Source organism: Toxotes jaculatrix, chromosome 7, assembly GCF_017976425.1.
Source record: "Toxotes jaculatrix isolate fToxJac2 chromosome 7, fToxJac2.pri, whole genome shotgun sequence".
In the NCBI taxonomy this organism is placed as follows: Eukaryota; Metazoa; Chordata; class Actinopteri; family Toxotidae; genus Toxotes; species Toxotes jaculatrix.
Genome location: NC_054400.1, coordinates 13,798,298 through 13,818,189, shown reverse-complemented (window position 1 = coordinate 13,818,189; position 19,892 = coordinate 13,798,298). Strand labels below are relative to the sequence as shown.

Here is a 19,892-nt window from a genome sequence, read left to right as displayed (position 1 = left end):
GGGAGCACGGGGCTGAGAGTGTGAGAACAGAGAGAAACGGAGGAAGAAAAAGGGTAGAAAGCAGTGGCTGGGCGATAGGAGCGAGTGGGCCCCAGCACGCTGCATGTTAATTGGAGAACAGGTGTTGGGGCTGGGAGCAGGAGGCTGATTACTGCAGCCACAGAAACAGACCGTCTCCTCCACACACACAACTGCACTCGCAGGCGCACACACATACAAAAAAGCACATAGGCTGCACACACACACACACATACACACATGAATAATTTAAGACCCCAGCAGAGACTAAGGAAAAAGGTCAGAGTAGGGGTCACACAGACACATAGACAACTGCACATACATCCATATACATACATAAATAAACGTGTGAGGATCCTCACGCACACGAAAATATACATTCGTTTGTCTGCACACAAACAGTGAAAACACGCTCAGAACATACACACACATCTTGCCCTGTCAATCTTTCTACTGTCTCTCGTTTTTAGTGTATGGTGTATACACATATAGTCAAACGAAGAGGGCACAGGGCCACGCAAATTCCATTGGCTTATCAGAAATTAACTGGCCGCTAATAGGCTGCTCCCTGAGGAGAGGATTTCGCAGGCCAGTCAAGAGGGAGAAGCCCCCATCAGGACGGGATATGCCCAGTGTGATTAGAGTGTACAGTAGGTCAATGATTCCATTTAAATCAATCCTCACAGCCACACACCAGCCTGAACACATAGACATACACATACACACACACACGGAATCACAACAAGATATAGATTGCTCTTTCCTCACCAGCACGCCGCCAAGCTACTTACAAACAAATTTTGAAGGGGCTTAGCCATGTTAGGCGGAAGTATAAAATGCGCACGGGATGGGGGGGGGGGGGGGGGTATTGGGAGAGTAATGTGCTACAGTAAATGAGAAAAGCAGCTGCTCCTAGGTATTCTGGGAAAATTCAAAAGACAACAGCCCGATTTTTCCGTTATATGAAAACTATCTTCAGCTGAGATCCTCTGAGACACACTGTCAACGGCCAGCCAGCTTGAACTGAGGAGGGGAAGGAAAAGGGTCCTTGACGTATATGAAGTGCGTGTTTTCTCGACAGACAACGGTAGAGAAGGAGCGAAGGAAGGAGAGAGGAGAGGAGGGATCGAGGGGGGGAGAGGTGATGAAGGTTGCGTCTATGACATCACAGAGAAAGTATTTCACATGCGGTCTGCTTATGAGCATTCATCACATTGGTTAATGCCAGGCAGACAGTGCGAGACCTCAGAAATCCCTTGGACGTGAAGGCCCTCACACACGCTGATTATGGCGGTGGTCATCCGCCTTTAAGCTTGATAACTGGCTGTCAGGGTGAACATTTACTACATATGTGAGCCTGTCTGGCCGTATGAAAAATCCACATGCTTCTGATAAAAACAAATCTACGCTTTTGGCAGGATTCAGGTGCAATGTCGGCTGTTAAACGTAATGACAGACCAAAGTGAAACAGATCCCAGAAGGCTGAAGATAGATCAACAGATAAACAGAAAGCTGAAGAAAGAGAAACACATGGGAGACAGACATTGACACAGATACTCTCTACTGTATGTTACAGCCCACTTGCACTGACGCAGTTTAAAGTGACATAGTAGAAACACTGACTACAATGAATGCTTATTAGTTTTGTAAATATTAATATCTATATGTGCTCTATACATGCACACATTAATATTTATATGTGAAATTAAGACACAACCATCACACACTACTGTAGAAAAACATAGAGCCCCCAGGGCCTCCTCAGTCCTCCTTCCTTATTTATTGTCACTAGTCTCAATGGCTGTAAATGCAGCAGCTGATTGGTAAGATCTCAGCAGAAGAACCTTCACATCAAACCATGATGTCTCTCTGGTACTGTGTGTGTGTAGGTGCATCTATACAAAGAAAAAGCAACCTGAACACTTTGTATGAAGAGGTGCTTGTTTGAGGTGGTGGACACTGTGTGGGACATGGTTTGATCTCATTACCTGTCAATGATGACTGGGTCAGAGGGCGTCTCGTTTCGGTTGCCACAACTTTTCTTCTCACAACAGCGGCTGAGTGGGAAGTTAAAGAGACAGAAAAGAGAGAAAAGTCAGTGTTGGGGGAAAAAAGAAACAACAACAATTTAAACAAGAGGAGCCATCATTTGTTTGGCCCGTCCACATCCTCGGGCCCAGACTACTCTGCCCCGCAGTCGGCCAAGATCCAGGAACACACAAAGGAGGCATGAGAGGGGAGGGGAAGAATAGACAAAAGAAGAAAAGAGGAAGAAAAGGTACAACAACACACCCTACAAACAGTGAGAGACCATTCAAAAGTGAAAAGCCAGCCAGGCAATCTGTCACATTGATTTCAAAATCAAACTCAACCCCCACGCAGCCTCATTGCGCACGCACACACACACACACACCGTCCCACAACATCCTACCATTCGTCAGCAGTCCTGTCCGAGGAGCCTGCTGGCCACCCAGCCCCCCCTCCCGAAAGTCCCCTTCACTGCATAACAAAAGTGCCCCCACCCCTAACCATCTGCCACCCCTACACCTCGCCTCACCCCTCTCGTGTCCCAGCTTGGCCCTGCCCTGCCCCCCTCCGCCCCCCTGTCAGACGGCCTCACTCCCCAGCTGTGACGCTTGCCCTCTGCCTCTTCGGCTCTGTTATTAGCCAGCTGTGAGTCACATTCGGGCATCTGCTGGCTACACAATGGCAAAGCCCACTCCGTCTAAAGCCCTTTCCCCTTGTCCCAGCCCCCTATCCTTCCCCCTGCTGCCCTCGAATCCTGGGTCACTGCCCCACTTCCAGACCACTCTCTTCGGCTTCTTCTCCATCCATAACCCTGTATTCACCTATTTTCTTTATTCGTCACATAATAACAAAAATCCACTGTTCACTAATCCATGAGTAGACTTAAACTTCCTCTGCTAATAAAAGCACTCTCTGGCACAGGCTGCACCACTGCACTTGTCAACAAAGTTCAAACATGGTGCCTCGACTAAACAGAAGTGCTGCAGTTTCAATGAAGGAAAGATGGATTATTCCCCTAAAGTGTGTTGGGTGCTGTCAGCTGAGGTCTGACTGCAAAACACCAGGCCAGAGAGAACGGAGCTCCGAGAAGAAACAGGAGTTGGCCTGGAACATGCTGCGTTACAGCAGAAAGCAGCAGGGGGCTACTTCTGTAACAAGGATGATGACAGACAGGCTCAACTTGTGGTTCAACCACAGTCTAGTTTTCAAAAATGTAGAGCCCCAAGCGTTGTCCCAAAACTACATTTCAAGCTCACTGAGACAAAGCAGAGTGAAGGAGAGTAATGGATATTTGGATTTTGTCCCTGTGGGTGAAAGTTTCAATGAACGTGCATGTGTTTTTGTGTGTGTGTGTGTGTGTGTGTGTATATGTGTAACACTCACCTGCACATAACCTCGTGTGTGAGCAGAACTCTGCACATTTCTGGATTCTTGTTTTGTCCCTCATACGATATGGGCTGAGAGGAGAGGAAATAAGGAGCAATGGGACAGATTCAGTTTCATGAAGAATCAGTTTAACATCTGTTTATTTAGCTGGAGGTGGAATCCTCTTCAAGAAGATTTAAGGAAAGATTACCAACCTGTTTAGTGACAGAGTCGATGAGTCGTGCATAAAGATCTTGTTCCGTACGAACCCCTGCAAAAAGGAAACACAGAAACGGGTTGTCATCAATAGCTCTAGCAATTTATTTTAGGCATGGGAAAAGTTTTATTAAAGTTAAATACATTTTCCAAAGAAACTCAATGTATGATCTCTTGCCCTCAGTGCATTAGTTAAACAGAGACTGGTAGTAAGATGAGAGATCAAGCTAGAAATAGATACTTTTATTGTGCAGATAACATTCACATCACCGAACAATAGTAAATTAAGGCTGAGTCACTTGATTGCAAAAGACTATATACACTCATGGTAAAGTGTAACCATAAATGAAGTTGTACTTAAACTCGCTAACCCGCTCTTATCTTTTGATAAAAAAAATACACTGCACTGAAGATTCTCAAAATAAAACGGAAAGATTTATGATATAATTCTTTTTTTTCCCTTCTCTGGACAAACTCTCAGAAAAAACACTGAACTCTGTCCAGCAAACATGGAGGAATAAGATTGGCATGCAGTTCATATTTTCTCTCTGATGGTTTCTGAGGGGATTGAGAGTTATTTGATGTTTGATGATTATTGGTCATGTTCTGCTTTGAGGCCAGAATTTACAGCCAGATTCTCACGATTTGTCAGGCTGTTCTTTTTGAGGTTTTTTTTTTTTTTTTGTTAACTTTTGATTTATTCCCATGTTTAATTGACTAATGGGAGATTATTTACACACTAACAGGTAAAATAGCAACTGATCAGTTTGTTAAGGGGTTTAATCGAAGAGCGAATGTCTTTTTAATCATTGTATCTCACATCTATGAAATCAGTTGAAATCAGTGAATCTCTGAGTGAGATTTCTAGAAACACCTGAACCTCTGGATGCTTCAGATCCACCACTGTAAATCACACTTGATAGGAAAACGACACGTAATGAATTGCTTCTTTAGAGAAGAGCGCATTACCCGAGGAATTTTTATTTTTGGAGAGTATTGCTTTTAAAATGTGTTCTTCTCATCAAAGTCTCGATTGAGATGCCTTTGATATCGCCTGGGGGAAGGGAATGAGAGGAGGGGATGTAGAGGAAGTGCTTTTCGTGTGCTTGTATGTACGTGTGTGTGTGGAGGGTGTATGAGGGGGTTGCTCTAGAACATGTCTTTTATCTTCTGTCCCATGGGTGCCACTGCAATGGCAGAGCAGGGGCAGCAGTGGCTCATGGGAACCAAATTTCTCTGTGTATCCCCCCGATCTGATGTGGAAACACGATGGGGGGTTGGAGGAGTTGGGGGTTTGAGAAGGGGAGTAAGATGGGGTGGCAACATGTACCTCATTTCCTCATATGTGGGCCCAAAAGAAGCTCCTCGCAGAGCTGAGATGTTGAATTGTACAAACCCAGTGATTAGACGATGAAGGGAAGGAAATTTATGAGCTCAGAGAAGAGAGGCAAGGTAAGGCAGGGGAGGATATGGAGGGAGATTACTTAAGTGGAAAGGTGTGTGTCATGTCAGTGCGCTGGTATCACTGGTAACCTTTTTCAACGCCTGCTCCAAGCAGCGGCCTTAGCATCGTGTCTAAATGATCAAATTAGACACCTCAGAGGGCAAAGAAGCAACCCACAACCTGAGAACTCACGTTTGACTCTACTCACCGTTGCTGTAGAGGAGCTGTAGCTTGTAGTGAGTGCCGTTGTTGGTCTTTTCTCCCGTCTGCTCCTTGGAAAGAGAGGAAAGACAGACAAATGCAGGGCATGCAGTTAAGCGCATCTGGGGCACAGATAAGTACAGCTGGGCATCCCCATGCAGTGTTAAGCACAGTGAGTCTCTCCTAATCCTGTAGCTCGTCCTTCCCTGGGAGCAGCATTGAGATCAGAGGGTTGTAGGCCCAAAGCCCATATGGGACTCTGCATTGTGCGCATAAGCTGAGTGCTTAACCTTGAGTTGGATGTTCTTTGTAGAGGTTGAACTATCATGTCTGACACAAACTCCTAAAACCTTGAGATCAAATTCAATGGTTCTCCTGGCAACAAGGTAGTACAGGCATGGTTATATGTGCATGTGCGTGTGCGTGTGTGTGTGTGTGTGTGTGTGTCCAAAGTCTGTTCAAGTGGACGGAAAGTACTGTATGTGAGACTGAACAGCAGTCGACCTTGACAGAAAAACTTCCTTTCCGCTATCCCACCTTCCCCCAGGCTCTCCACTAGCCTCTCACTTCTTCCTTCTCTCCCCCTCTCTGTCTCTTGTTCCCCCTCTTTCTTTCTCTTCCTCTACCTCTACTGGTCTTTCTAAGTGGTCTCAAAGGAATGCTCTCTGGTCCAATAACCCAGGAGGCTGGCATCACAGAGACAAGAGCGAGAGAGGAGCAAAGAGAACAAGGAGGTTGGGGGAGTAGGAGAAACTGGGAAAAGGAGACAGTTGTAAGGAGGAATGAAAAAGTGGGGAAATTAAGATACATAGAGATAAGTTGGAAAGTAACGGCGCTCCAAACTTAATATCAGAAACGAGACAGGGACACATCAGGAGATAGATGGTTGCTTGGCATCATAAGTTTTGTAAATATACACAGAGGAACATTTATTTTGCCATGCCATCACTCTACCTCTGCATAATTACAAAGCAAAAACAGATGCCAGGGTAACCATGCAGAAAATGAACTCCTCCACCGCCGTCATATTACTCTGCATTGGCCTGTGTGGCACAAAGGGGAGCACACTGACAGCTTTCAGCCCTGGCATTAGCACTGTTGCCTCCCTCCCGCCTGATACCCCCATGAAATACATAGTAAAACTATGTTTGAACTTCAGTTGACAGGGCCGTGTCCTCTTGTCTTTCTCATAGGGGAGAGCTGTTGCCACTTTAGGAGATTCTTGCTCCCCACACCACAAGGCAAAAACATCCATCAACACTGGGCATAAGGCTCCCACTCCAGGCAGTCTCCCCTCTCTAGTCTCTTTCTATCTCTGTCTCCACACTACACCCTTCCTTATTTTGGTCTTGTCCAACCTGAGGAATCCAGCTCTCCCCGACAGCATTATTTAGAGTATGGGAGGGGGGCATGAAGGAAAAGAGACTTTGATGATTAGTTCGCTGTATAACTTAACAGGAGCGAGCATAATTTGCATTTTAAAAAGTAGTGATGTCCTCCTAATGAGGCAAGCTGCTAATTAGTCATTAGATATTCTTTTTCAATCCCACATCATCAGCTCATTGAGGGTAAAGCTTGTGTAAACATGTAGCCGTCAGCTGTTCGATATGCTTGGCTTTACCGGGGATGGGGAGGATCAAGTTGAACACCTGGTTACGGCTGAAATATAGTGTATATTACTATTTACAGTTTTTCAGCCGGCTTTGTTTTTTTGCTTTATCATGTTAAAAAATGTCCCTGAAAGAACTATAAAGATGAAAACTGATGACATCGTGAAATAATTATTGAGCCAACGAGTGCTCAGAAACACTCACACACCTTTTCATGCTCAACAAAGTCCACAAACGCAGTCCTCTCCACCTCCACAGGTTGGCCGTGTCTGTCATAGAGCGCCAGGACAAAGTGGAAGAAGTTGGACTTACGGAGGTTGGAGGGCGGCTGCTTCTCAAAATGAGCTCTTGACAGAGCTACTCCACTGAGGACACAACAGGAAGAGACAGTCAGCTCACACTTAACTTCATGATGTTGAAGACATTTACATAGTGATTAATAAACTGATTAACACTGCTAAATATAAAGGTTATCTTTAACCAAATTACCATCTGACAATGTATAAAATCCATTAGTGGTTGAAAATATATATCAAAGTAATCTGAATAAAACTAAGAAAAACTAAAAGACCAGACAGTTCACTCTGCTTGCACTAAATCATGAAAGTTTAATTTAAAATTAATATGCATATCAAATATATTTGATTTACTGGCACTTTAAAGCCAAATATTAACATAAATTTAAAATGTATATTATTTCCCATTAGTTAAAACAGTTTTTTTACTCTAATTGTCAAGGCCTTCTGATTATCAATAATTTGCAAAAGAAATAAATTAAATAAATAATAAATAGAAATAAAAACAAATAGACTAAATAGAATAGAATAGATTCTGTTTTCCTATAAGGTAAGGTTTTTTTTTTATACCTCTCTGGAAGAGCCTAATGTGGCCTGGAAAATCACACTAAAACCAAGGCAAAAAATAAAAAGCAGGAAAAGCAAAACTTTATTAAATTATGCTTTAGCTGGAAAACTGAAGAGTCCACAATTAAAATCTGCTCTTTTGACTGTTGATGATGTTGGAGCATCTTGGTTGAAAAATGTACAATAGGCTACTGACTGATGAATTTAAATAAATAAATTGAAAGGTTTAGGTAGAGTCCCTAAAAAGAAAGTAAAAGTGTTTTTATCTCAGAGCAACAAAAAAAAAGATGATTAAATATGCAGGACTTCAGACAGTGTTGTTTGTTAATATAACTTTGGTCTAAATCTGCGCCATTTTCTATTCTTTTACATAAGTCAAACTTGAGTAGATTATGGATTTTGTTGTGACAGCCGTAAATGTTTCTTTTCAGAACAAAAAGCCAGAGGAAAAAAATGCCTAAGATTATTTTTATATATAAAACACTACGCCCAATAGAATAATTTGTGATATCAAATAACCTAAAATACAGTACGATTAACGCCCCTTTTTATTTATCACTAATTGCTATTTTTATTTTGTGTATATTAAGATGTGTATTACACTAATTAACTTGTCAACATTCTTTCTTCTACTTCGTGTTTATGACTGTTAAGACTAAACGTCGGACACAATCGCTTCGGAACATGAGAACACTAATGTATGTGTGTTGGTATTGAAATTAAAAATTCGCAGAACATGACTGAACATCCAGTGCAATGTGGAAAACAGTCTGAGGTAATTCGAAGAATGATTCAACAACAGAAACCCCATAATTCTGGGGATGAAAAAGGTGAAGTATGTGGCCGGTGACGATAAACGTGATTTTCAGCTGGAAAAACATCAGGTCCATCAGCTGAAATAACTGGTCTATGAAAAACGCATTTAGCATCAGTTACATGCAGGTTTTGCAAAATGACCCCAAATTTAATTTTGCAAACCAAAACTATAAGTTGACCTTTTGCATAGCAGTAAATCAAATGCTCCTCATTGTGTGACTTTATGTCACAGTCAACTACTTCTGACTATCAGACTTATATTTGGCATCATATGCTTCTTTTCCTTTAATCAATTTTAAAAATATTAAGAGTGTCAAGTGTCGTCCTTTCGTCCCATTTAAAGAAGTTTTATGAGTTCAGGGGCAATGAGTTTTAAAGGAGACTCGTGTCATCTTTTGCAACAAGTAGTTTGCAGCTCTTTTCTAAAATGACGCCTGTTCTGATGTTAAATATTCTCATATTTAAAACTACGTCGTGCTCATGATACTGATCATGAAAATAAATTCTGTCACGCCGCTAACCAGCCTGAGTGCAGACGATCAAAAGACCTGGTGAGAAGGTAATGTCATCAGATGAGCGGGGTTTGTACTGTACCTTTGCGCCGCGACGTTCGCATCCACAACCCCGACATTACGCACCCACGACCGGACTGGATCCATCTCCTCTCCAAGACTTCTCTCTTTTAATCCGCTCACTTCTCGTATCAGATGCTCCTGGATCCCGAACATTTAAACCTTCTCCCAATCGTGTGATGCACTTTTTTTAAAAACTTATGAAAAAAAAGCACAGAGTAGGCTAGCAAAAGCACTCTGGCAAACAACAGAAGGTCCACCCCAAGGTTCTGCGCTCCTCCAGAGCGCTACAAGAAAGCAGAGCTTGCACGGAGCTTTGAGAAACAGACGACCGGTGTTGTGTGATACTTCAAAGGGTGCCTCGATAAAATAAAAAAAAAAATCCACACAGACTTTCTTTTAGGGCTCAAACGATGAAAATAAATACACTCCCCCACTGATTTCAAGCATTGTCCACGCGCAAATCTCCAGCGTCAGTTCGAGCGCAAACGATCACCTGCTCGGTGGGCTGAACTCCTCAGACAGTTCAGAGCGACTCCGTCTCAGAATACTCTTTAAATATCTGTGTGTAGAAAGCCTTCCTTTGTCACGAGGCCAGATCGGATCAAAACAGTGGATCCGAGGGCCAGGAAGCTTGAAGTGAACCGCTGTCTTGAAGCATGAATGAGACCCTCTACCGGGATAGAGCGTGGAGGAGGGGCCTTAGTGCCATATGGGCGACCGATTGTTGAAATGGATGCTCTCATTGGTGTAAAGTGCATCCGTTGTTTGGACTTCTGCCAGATTCAGCATCCAACCAGCGTGACTTTTGCAGCAAACTTTTCACGCATTAAGTTCGAGCAGGGCGATAATGTAAGGTCAAGAAAGAAAAAAAAAAACAAAAAAAAAAAACGATGTGCACATTTTAAAGCAGAAGCTACAGGCAGCTGGACATTCTTTAAGAAAGAAATATTTTATTTAAGGTCTAATTTAAATGAAAGTTCCTTTTTGTGTGTGCGCGGGTGAAGAAGTGGGCTGAACCTTTCCAATCAATATTATTCAAATTGTTCAACCTCAAAATTCATTCATTCATTCATTCATTCAACAATTTTTTTGATCAAAAACTTCTTCATTTTCTTCACAAGTTATTTATTTATATTTGTTAACCAGCGCATGGTTTATAAAAGCCACTTGTTAATTTTGGTTTTTCAGCTCTTGTGTCTGCAGGGCTACCACTGTCCTGAATAGGCTCTACAGCAAATCCTGTTTGGTCTATTCATTCGAGTCAAAATTTAACACAAGTGCGCTCTCGACAGGCGCGTATTCAGCAGCTCCACCGTCTGCTCCTTTGAACGCAGTGATTCCGCTGAGGAGGCATCGCATCAGTGTCAGCCGCAACAATGGCCGTCTGGTTGGTCCATCAATCTCCGCCAGCAGCGGACAGGGCTGCGCTCTGATTGGCGTTTGGACCGCTGCCTGACACTGCCCGAAATGAGTTCTTAATCAATACAACAGACCGTCCCATCAAATCCAGACTGGTCATGAAATCAGTTACAAATAACGCTGATTAAATAAATTAAAAGAAAAATGCTTCTTCAAGCGTGATTTGGCAAGTGATCCGTATGTTAAAAAAATAAAAACAAATAAATAAATAAACATAATGCGTGGATATAAAAGTCATAATTTTTGGACACAGTATGATAAAGTTTCTATAGATGCTGATTTGGATAATTTCCCGGCTTTTGGAAAACTATCAACCCAAAGACAATTTCTGCTGTTTTTTGTCAACAATGTAAACTCATAAACTCTACATTTTTTAATATTCACAATATATTTGCTCAAATAATTTTCTGAATCAAAATAGATCTGTGTTTTGTGTTTAGCAACGAATAATTTTTTTTTTTTTTTTTTTGAAGACTAAAAATTAATTTCCGTTCGTTTGGCGTTGAAAAGGAAAGTTTTTTTTCTTTCAACCTTGGTTCCTCGCCCCTCACCGAGACTATTGTCTCTGTGTGGAGTTTGAGCGCCTGGACAATGAATGTAAATCTCCCCCCTTGGATCCCGCCCCAGCCCACCATCTGCCAGCGCGGGACAAAGTCAGATGTTCCCCCAATTATGAGAGCAGTCTTGGGGAATCCTGCTGCCGAGTCTCCGCCCCGTCGCCGTCGCCTTGTCCCTCACACACTTCCCCTAACATGATTGACAGCTCTATTTATCCATGAAAAATCTAAATATGATGACACACTTCAATAAAATTCCTCCACTCGTTGCAAAACTTCCAGACGGACGTTTTGAAATTCAGGGAGATGCGCTCCTTAAAATTACTTGTATGGATTTATTGGTTCCTTAACTGTCCCATCCAAGAGAAGCACCACATGAGCTCTGCATCCAGTGCAGGGCTGGTTTCCGTGCCTTGTTGAAAAACTCAGGTAACTGACTCAGAATGGATGAATATGTCCAGGAAATCAAAGCTTCTGATGCAAACTAAAAAGAATCCCAGCGAGAAAAGATTTATTCAAAAGTGGATATTTAGATTAGTGGGATGTGGATGTGTGGGATGGTGAACCTTAAAGAATTTAATCAGAGAAACAGTTCCCTCAACACAATTGACACCACAGATTTCTGTAGCCTATACTTTATAATAGGAAATCACCTATAGGGAGTCACCATCGGATCAGAAATCATCTGAGTCATCAAACCATCAAACACATTTTTAGTTGACATGAGGCTCATCAAAAAGAAAAGTCATGTGTCATGTTTGCACCTTGAGGCCTATTCCATTTCATAACATGTATTGATGAATTTATTTTGTTTTTTGTTTTTTTGTTTTTTGAGAATAAGACACACACCTTTAAGGAAGCGTGTATCGTTTAACAAAATCGCTGCAGATGTCTCACAATCTTCACTTAGATCTCTTTTGAGGCTTCATGGGAATGGATCTTATATTAATTAATAAACAGTAGCCTTCTGTAGAGCTCAAGCTTTCTGAAAGTTGTAGATTTAACAGAGAAACGGGTCATGGAGTAAGTCCTCCCCTCACATCCATTTTTTTTTTCTCTGTGTGTTTTGCAGTCGATTTAATGTTGCGGACCAACTTGTCTTTCCACTCCAGTCCCACAGGTGCGAGAGGCTCGACCGTGATTATCACAACCCCGCACGACTCGCTGTCTGAATGTGTGGGGTTTTTTTTTCTGATTTGGTGAAGCGGAGAGTCGGGGCGAAAATGGGGGATTAGTCAAACCACAAACGTCTTTCTAATCAATTTAACCCGTTGAGACGGTCAGCCCGTGTGTTTTAGGGAGGAGGAGGGAGGATGGGTGGGGGGCTGGATTTTTAGGGTGGGAGGGATCAGTGACTGCTAAACCAAACAATGGGGTATCGTGTGCCGCTCGTCCTCTCCAGCATTCCCCTGCTCCCTTGGGACACCCAGAGCCACTCTCTGTGGATGGCACTGTGTCCACGGAGGTCGGGGGGGGGGGGGGGGGGGGGGGGGGCGAGTATGTGTGTGTGTGTGTGTGTGTGAGGGGTGAGGGGGGTGTGTGCTGGAGACGCAGCAGCTGGTTCCCGTCCCTCCTCTCCGCAGTGTAGAAAACAACAGAGCTAATGCGACCCACCACGTCTCCAATCGATCGCCATATATTGCTCTCGTTTTTTTGTTTACTTATTTAGGCAAGGATGCAGATCCCCTGGGAGAGTGTTGGCATCCGCAATTAAAACGGACTGACCACCTTTAGCCTCATTCCTTAATATCAAAAACCATCATCTGCTGAACTTTTAACAAACATTTGGACTCAGTTAGTGTTAGTAGGAGTTAAACCAATTCTTTCAAGAAAAAATGTGGCATGATCAGTTTTTAGGAGGATGCAGCTCACCTACAAGAGGGGCTTCAAATGTCTGTGGTCAGAATGGAATATGACTGTTCCAGCCTGTGGTGCTTTTTCATCAGCTTCATAACGTGAGATGTTTTGGGTTTTCTGGTGAATTGGCTGAATATAATTTACCTTTAGCATCTGCTCAGCACATTCTTCCAAACTTACTTGAATTACGCTCAACCTTTCACCTTGGCAGCATACATTCTGACTTATCATAACATAAAAAAGCACATGTGCAGTTAAAGGCATTTATGATGCTTCCCTTTTATTTCAAGCATCTTATTTTGTGAGCTCTGTTATTTATTGTGTTATGCACATGCAAGGGCCTAGCAGAGATACTGCTGTGAAGCGCTTAAACATTTGTCAGACAAGAACAGAACTTCTTACATTATATTACCAACAAAGACCTTTGTCTTCTGTCCTGGTTAAAACCAGTGAGGCAGCATGACCCAGAAATGGGCCCAAATCTGAATGAAATACTATCATTAATTAATGTTATTAATTGACTCGTACTTAATAGCTCATATTTTGGCTTGTAGCAGCACAGATGCACTGCAGGTAAAACCCACCTAAACTCGGTTCATCATTGCATCTGTTTGCTAAACTTTTCACCTGCTTTCAGGTTGGCGTCTTTATTGAATACTGTAAATCCTTGGCACAGCAAATCCTTTGTTCCTGAAGATCACCGAATGACAGAATCATTTTTTATGATCTGCATGATTTGTATGATTTGTTGTTACTGTAACAGAAACTTTGCTTTACAGACTTTGCTTCACACTCACATTCCTGCTGAAGAAAATACAGCTCATCAGCTATTGAACTGAGTTTCTCCCAGATGGATCTTTCCAATCAGTACAAAGAAGTTTAGGGGAAAATAAACTGCGTGACAGTACTGTAGATATAATCCAAATAAATACGTCATCTGAAAATCATGCCTTGTAATTTAGCTCCAAGCGATCAGCTTATTTTGATTCCTTGCTTTGCTTTAACTGAAACTATTACAAAGTTGAAGACCGCAAGTGTTTAAAGCAAAGATTAAATTTTATGATTTATGAAATGTTTATTTCGTTGTTGTTTATTATAGCAGTATTGGCTACATAAACAAATCAACAGTTTAACTTTAGAACTGGCTTTATGTCCTGCATGCAGTGCAGTAACTGAAATTCATCCAAAACCCACAGGTTGTGCTTTTCTCTGCTTTCCTGTCTTTGAAAAATTGTATGTCAGTGCCATCTGCTGGTCTCCTGGAGGACACCATCAGTTGGGTCTGCAAACATGTTATCTTCTGAAGTATTGTGCAGTATTATAAATTTCACTCCAAAGCAGAAGTTGATCTGCACAAGAATCATTTATTAATATCAAACTTAAAGTGACTCAGAGTCTTACACTTAATTTTGATACAAACAAGAGAGTGTAAAAAAAACTGTTAAAAAATTATAGCTTTAGAAATTTTGACTTTAGAATTAAATTGATTACCTTCATTTACCGGACGTAGGCTCTACATATTTTACTGTACTGTGCAACTTTCAGAAAAAAGATAAAGACAAAAGGATGATTAATTCAAAAGAAAGAGAGAAAATATTTCATTTCAAGTCAAGTAGTGCTCACTTCATTTTTCACATTGTTTTTCATTAGCTTAACAAAACAATATGTATAATAACCCTTTACCTCTCTTTTACATTATCAGTGCAGGCAGCAGTGCATTAGGGATATTCTTTAATTTAAATTAAAGCTTTTTAACATTAAAATAATGACACAGGTGTTTCAAACACTGTGCTTTTGTGTAACAAATGTTCCCTGCAAAAGATATTCATCTTAAGTTGTTATTTTGTCTATTTAGGGTTGCTATTAGTATATAGAGATTAGTGACTTCAGCAAACTCTCACTGAACTTCAACTTGTCGTGTTTTGAGGGTGTCATGGGTCGGCAGCTGTATCAAGCCCAATCTTCTACTCAGTGAACAGCAGGTGCCCAGAGAAGAAGCTGTCACTGGTCAGACCATTGCCGCCATGGTTGGCCACCAGCCAGACCTTGTCTCCCCTCTGAAGCTTAATGTATGTGTTGCCACTGGCTGAGATGAAGCCGTTCTGACGGGTGGTGAATGAGTGCAAAACCAGCTCTCCGTTACGCACCAGATCCACACTGGCATCGCTCTGGGAAATCACACAGTGGAACTGGAACTCGTAAACACCTGGGTGCTCACAGGTGAAAAGGCCAGTCTTGATGTCATAGCTGTTCTGTCCATTGTAGATGACGTCACGGAAGGCAATGGGCACGCCGGCATTGGGGAAGTTGTTTCCCAGTCGCACAGAGAAGGCAACTTTCTCCTCAGTGCCAGGGGGCCCGGGGGGGCCTCTTGGACCAGCTGGTCCTCTGGGTCCTTAATGAAAAAAGACATGAGTACAATTATACCAACAGGCCCTTCCCATTTTAAAGTAATACTTTTAGTATATCAATTGCAGTATTTATGAATGATAGTACAGGAAGTAATAGACTTACCTGGTGGTCCTCGGAGTCCACTTGAGGATTGACCTAACGAAAATTAAAGGGAAAATACTCCATAATTAATAATTTCCAAAATACTCCAATGTTGGCACTGATCATCCTCAGTCAGATGTGTCAAACAGGATTTCAGAACATCAACTCACCATCCTCCCTCCATGGACTGAGGTCAAATTGAGGAATGTCCTCACACCGGGTGTAACCAGACCCTCGGGGCCTGTACTGGAAGGGTCTTTCAGGCACCTCAGTGATACCGGTGTTGTCACAGATGATGCGGGCAAGTGACGTTTCCCTCAGGGACTCCCTCTGAGCCTCAGTGAAGACTCCATCATTCTCCCACCAAAGTCTGAAATTAGACAGTTTGTTAATGTCTAAAATATCTGAATGAAAAAAAAAATAACGTAAAGATGCAGCTAACATGGCTTTGTGCACATATTTAACAATGTGAGTTATGTAATATACCGGTCTCCCTGGCGGATTCTCTGGAACTGAGTGGCAATCAGGCAGGCAAACAGGGGTCCTACTCTTCCTCCACGGACAAATGGCTCAGCCACTCCTCCCAGCCACACATCGATGTTGTCAGGTGTGCCGTAGAGGTCCAGAAGTTTCTTGGCCAGACTAGTGTTATTCATAACCTTTGCCAGCTGTGCAAGGTTTCTTGGTTGTGACAGGCCACAGAACTTGCGCCATTTGTTGTAGCCTGAAAAGGTACACACAGAGTGGAAATTTAGTTTCAGAGCATGATGTATAAGACCTGCAAAAGCTTGGACATGTAGGGAAAATGTATTCTCAACATAAGAGAACACAAAGGTATAAAGGCTAAATAAATACCAGGGAGTCCATGGTCTCTGCCTCTCTGTATGTTGAGAGAGCCCAGATCCAGCGCCAGCTCAGTGGAGAATTTAAACAGCCTCTCCCTCAGCTCATTAGTCATCATGTGATCCTGTGTGTTCAGCTTGGCCTGGCGACCCACAAGTCCCCTCAGGACTGGGTCCAGTCCACCTGAGGAGGAAAAGAGAGTACTTAGTTTTGATCAGTTTTATTCATTCTCTTTTTAAGGAGTGACTATAAAATTTGGGATCTTGGTCATACCTTCGAAGATGATCCTCCATGGGGCGAAGAAGGCTTTGTGCAGCAGTGGGGTGGGGTAATCACGGTGCTCCTGGTAATTCTCATCAAGACGGAACATGAAAGGCTGAACCATCAGGTGAGCAAATCGGTAGGCGGCTGTGGCAAACACATTGGAGATGCTGGGGTCCACACTTTCATCATAGCCAGGATAGGTGGACAGCTGCTTGGAAATGAAGTCTGGACCAACAATGTGGAGCAAGTAGTCTCTGAAGGTGAGAACCTGAAAAAACAAAACAGAGACTGAGTTAACTGAACCACTCCTTCAATCATTAATGCAACATTTGTGCTATTCATGCAGCTAAGCTCCTCTCCAACCTGGAAATATCCTCCCATGATCTTGCGGGCCTCCTGGTAGAGTTTCTCCCCATCCCAGTGAGGATTGAGTTTGGCCAGAGCACGTGCCAGACGGTTGTGCTCACGCATCAACAGTGTGTGCAGAGAGGTCAGACCAATGTTCTCATTGGAGCGTTCATCACCTTAAAAGTCACATGAAAGTGCTGTCAGCCCTGTGATATGCTTGGAATAAATCTAACACTTTTAAGTGTCTTTGCTGCCACTCACCAGCCAAGAAGCAGGGTACCTCCTCAGCATTAGTGTCATTAGTAATACGGGCTCGTGTTGCACACATGTTGGCACCCATGTTGGTGAAGGGCAGGAGCTCACGGCCATTATCGTTGTACTGTGTGTTGACCCTTAGAAGGCCTTTGTCTGAGGAGAAGTCCCGGAGGAAGCGAGCTTTGGTATCATCTGCACCGTACACCTGGCCCACATCAATGAAAGCTGTGAGAGAGTTCATCTGCTCACGGATGGTGCTTGCACCGAACAAGTGGCCTGTGTTGCCAGAACCACAACCTGCTGCTGAGCGGAAAAAGGGTATGCACTCCTCTGAGTTTCTGCCGAACCGGGGGTCTTGCCTGGGAATCTGTTTAGATGACAAGAAGCAGTTAGCACTCACACAGTGTGTGTGTGTGCTTTAGATGCATTCACATCTTTTCTTGTGTAATGTAATAATGCTTACCTCGATGGGGAAGCAGGGCTCTGTGCGTTCACAGCTCTTGTCACAGTCAATACCGTTACTGAAAGAGCGGATGACAGGAGAGTGAGGAGTGAAGGTCAGGTCGTGATCAGTCCACTGGCCGAAGATTGTCACCAGGTGAGTGTAGAGTGGGTCACTCTCCACATCAGCGTTTGCTGTGTTTAGAATGCGGTTGGACACTTCCCTTACCTGAGGACAGGATGTAAACAATGAGCACCTGGGTAAAAAGGACTTACACAACTTAGATGCATCTTTTTTCCATGGCCATTTGTGTTGTAGCCAGTATAGATGATATTCTGCAGTACATTACCAAGGGCAGAATTCGACCGTCAACTGGAAGCTCAGAGTCCCAGCCTTTGGGCAGAGAGAGGCCATCCTGGTACTCAGCAGGTAGCCAGCGGTTGAAAGGAATGTTGGAGGTTCCCCAGCGGGTGTTTTCTCTACAGACAGGAGAAATAAATGGTTGTACTTGATATGACTTTTTGTGGCACTTTATGTGTATTGAACATTTTTTAATGAGAAAATGGATATTTAAGGAAATATAAGGAAAAGGATAGATTGCAACATGCAGCAAAAGTCCCAAGCCAAACCCAAAACTAGGGACATCAAAATTTATACCATTTAAGGATTTGACTTGTTCAAAATAAAAACTAGCTGTTAAGCTGTCCGGCTATTTGCATGTCCTTTAATTTTGAAATGAAAATGAAAGGCTCACCTGTTGTTGCAGGTGCTGCTTGCAGTGCGATACTGGTCCAAATTGGGAGTTGTCGTGCAGGAAGGGACGCGATGTCGGGGAGAGCAGCCCGTCAGCTCAGCAATGAACTGCAGATCCTCATCAGAGATCAGATCTAATTCACAGAGGCAAGATAAAAAAAAAAATTAGTCAAACAACCTGAAGCCATTTGTAAGAAAAATTAAATATATACATATATATATAAATTGGGTTCACACTTGGATTCACACCTGTGGCATTGATGGAGCGTTTATGGCGTCTTTCCAGAGATCTCTTGATCAGTTTCACAGACACATCCATATAGTCTGCGGCACGGGCAACATTACGGGTTGGCCCCGCGGGCTGCTTCAGCAGGCGCAGGACGTCTGAAGGATTCGCTGCATTCCTCCTCACACGGTTAATGCTCCTGTATTGTGTGGAGGGGTCAGATTGATCAGTGTCGTCACTCGGAATATTTTCAGTATATATTTTCCTTCTCTCAGTAACGAAAGAGATCGTAACACATAGCAGTTCAGCGGGTTTGTACACTCACTCTCTTCTGGAATACTCATAAGCAGAGTCCACAGTGGCCTTGGCTGCTATCACAGCATTCTCAATGACACTCCTGCTCAAACGCGATTCTGGGGGAAAAAATATTTATATATTTACAGTAACATAATTTAAGGCATTAATTTGTTGCAGGGTGAGATTATTTTAGCGCAGATACGCAGTGGATGCATTTAAGGCTGTTTAAGGCTGCTATTCCAAGATGACAGAGCACTCACCAGCATTCACTTGGCCTTGCAGGCACAGGTAAAGACCTGCAGCCAGCAGACACAGAAGACGACTCATGCCTGCAAAAAAGGAGACAAATGTTCTCATTTAGGCACTAGTCAAATAATCCAAACTAATATTTAAGAATTTACTCTAAAACAAATTTAATGGAAAACACATTTAATTTGATCTAGAGAGTCACTGTTGACCATAGCATGTTATCTGTATGGTGTAAAATAAATAAATAAATAAATAAATAGCATAATGTAAAAGTAACCTGTGTAGAAGGCAAATGCTCTTGTCCTTTAATGTTCCGCAGAGTCCAACTTGAACTCGCCGCTGCTGTCAGAGGACCGTGCCGCTCTCGTTTTTATAGCCGTGGTAGATGCTTCATGTCACGTGACACCTGTTGTCGGGAATTTTGCTCAGACAATGAAGCATTTTTCTTCTTCCTAGTTCCTCCTCCTCCTCCGCAGCAACAGCAGCAGCATCCCAGTCGAGCAAGTTTACGAGTGGGCCTTAGTTACGGAAACAGATCTGTGGCAGCTACCCCATAGGTAGCTGCTTTTGTCGTTTTATCAAGGTTATTTGTAGCTACAAAGAAAAAAATACATAAATAATACTAGACTGTCAGACTAAAGTTATCAGGAATTATGTAACATATTGAACGACATTTTGGGTAACCCCAGGAAAAAAATCCTTCCAAACAGTGACACAGTTTTGCTTTATAATTTGTTGACTTTTTTTCCTGCT

General features: G+C 42.8%; 2 protein-coding genes across 3 annotated transcripts in view; both read right to left on the bottom strand.

Moving 5' to 3' along the window:
• The window catches only part of ebf2 (EBF transcription factor 2), a 28,145-nt gene extending 18,347 nt beyond the window's left edge, over positions 1 to 9,798 (bottom strand). For both annotated transcript variants that reach the window (XM_041042176.1, XM_041042175.1), the window contains exons 1-6: positions 9,156 to 9,798; positions 7,091 to 7,247; positions 5,280 to 5,337; positions 3,627 to 3,682; positions 3,430 to 3,503; positions 2,007 to 2,075 (exon numbers count right to left, since the gene is read on the bottom strand). In XM_041042176.1, coding sequence (XP_040898110.1) covers positions 2,007 to 2,075; positions 3,430 to 3,503; positions 3,627 to 3,682; positions 5,280 to 5,337; positions 7,091 to 7,247; positions 9,156 to 9,289 — 548 coding nt within the window. In that variant the 5' untranslated portion in view covers positions 9,290 to 9,798. The remainder of the gene's footprint in view (positions 1 to 2,006; positions 2,076 to 3,429; positions 3,504 to 3,626; positions 3,683 to 5,279; positions 5,338 to 7,090; positions 7,248 to 9,155) is intronic.
• A 4,515-nt stretch (positions 9,799 to 14,313) lies between these two features.
• Positions 14,314 to 19,484, bottom strand: LOC121184257 (eosinophil peroxidase-like). Its single transcript, XM_041041825.1, has 15 exons — positions 19,417 to 19,484; positions 19,151 to 19,219; positions 18,919 to 19,006; positions 18,617 to 18,792; positions 18,369 to 18,501; positions 17,964 to 18,093; positions 17,636 to 17,842; positions 17,179 to 17,539; positions 16,933 to 17,093; positions 16,579 to 16,837; positions 16,318 to 16,488; positions 15,949 to 16,186; positions 15,633 to 15,832; positions 15,484 to 15,516; positions 14,314 to 15,364 (listed from the first exon to the last, which is right to left on the bottom strand). Exons 2-15 carry the CDS (start codon positions 19,215 to 19,217, stop codon positions 14,934 to 14,936), a joined length of 2,655 nt encoding a protein of 884 aa, XP_040897759.1. The 5' UTR covers positions 19,218 to 19,219; positions 19,417 to 19,484; the 3' UTR covers positions 14,314 to 14,933.
• Between the last annotated feature and the right edge of the window lie 408 nt (positions 19,485 to 19,892).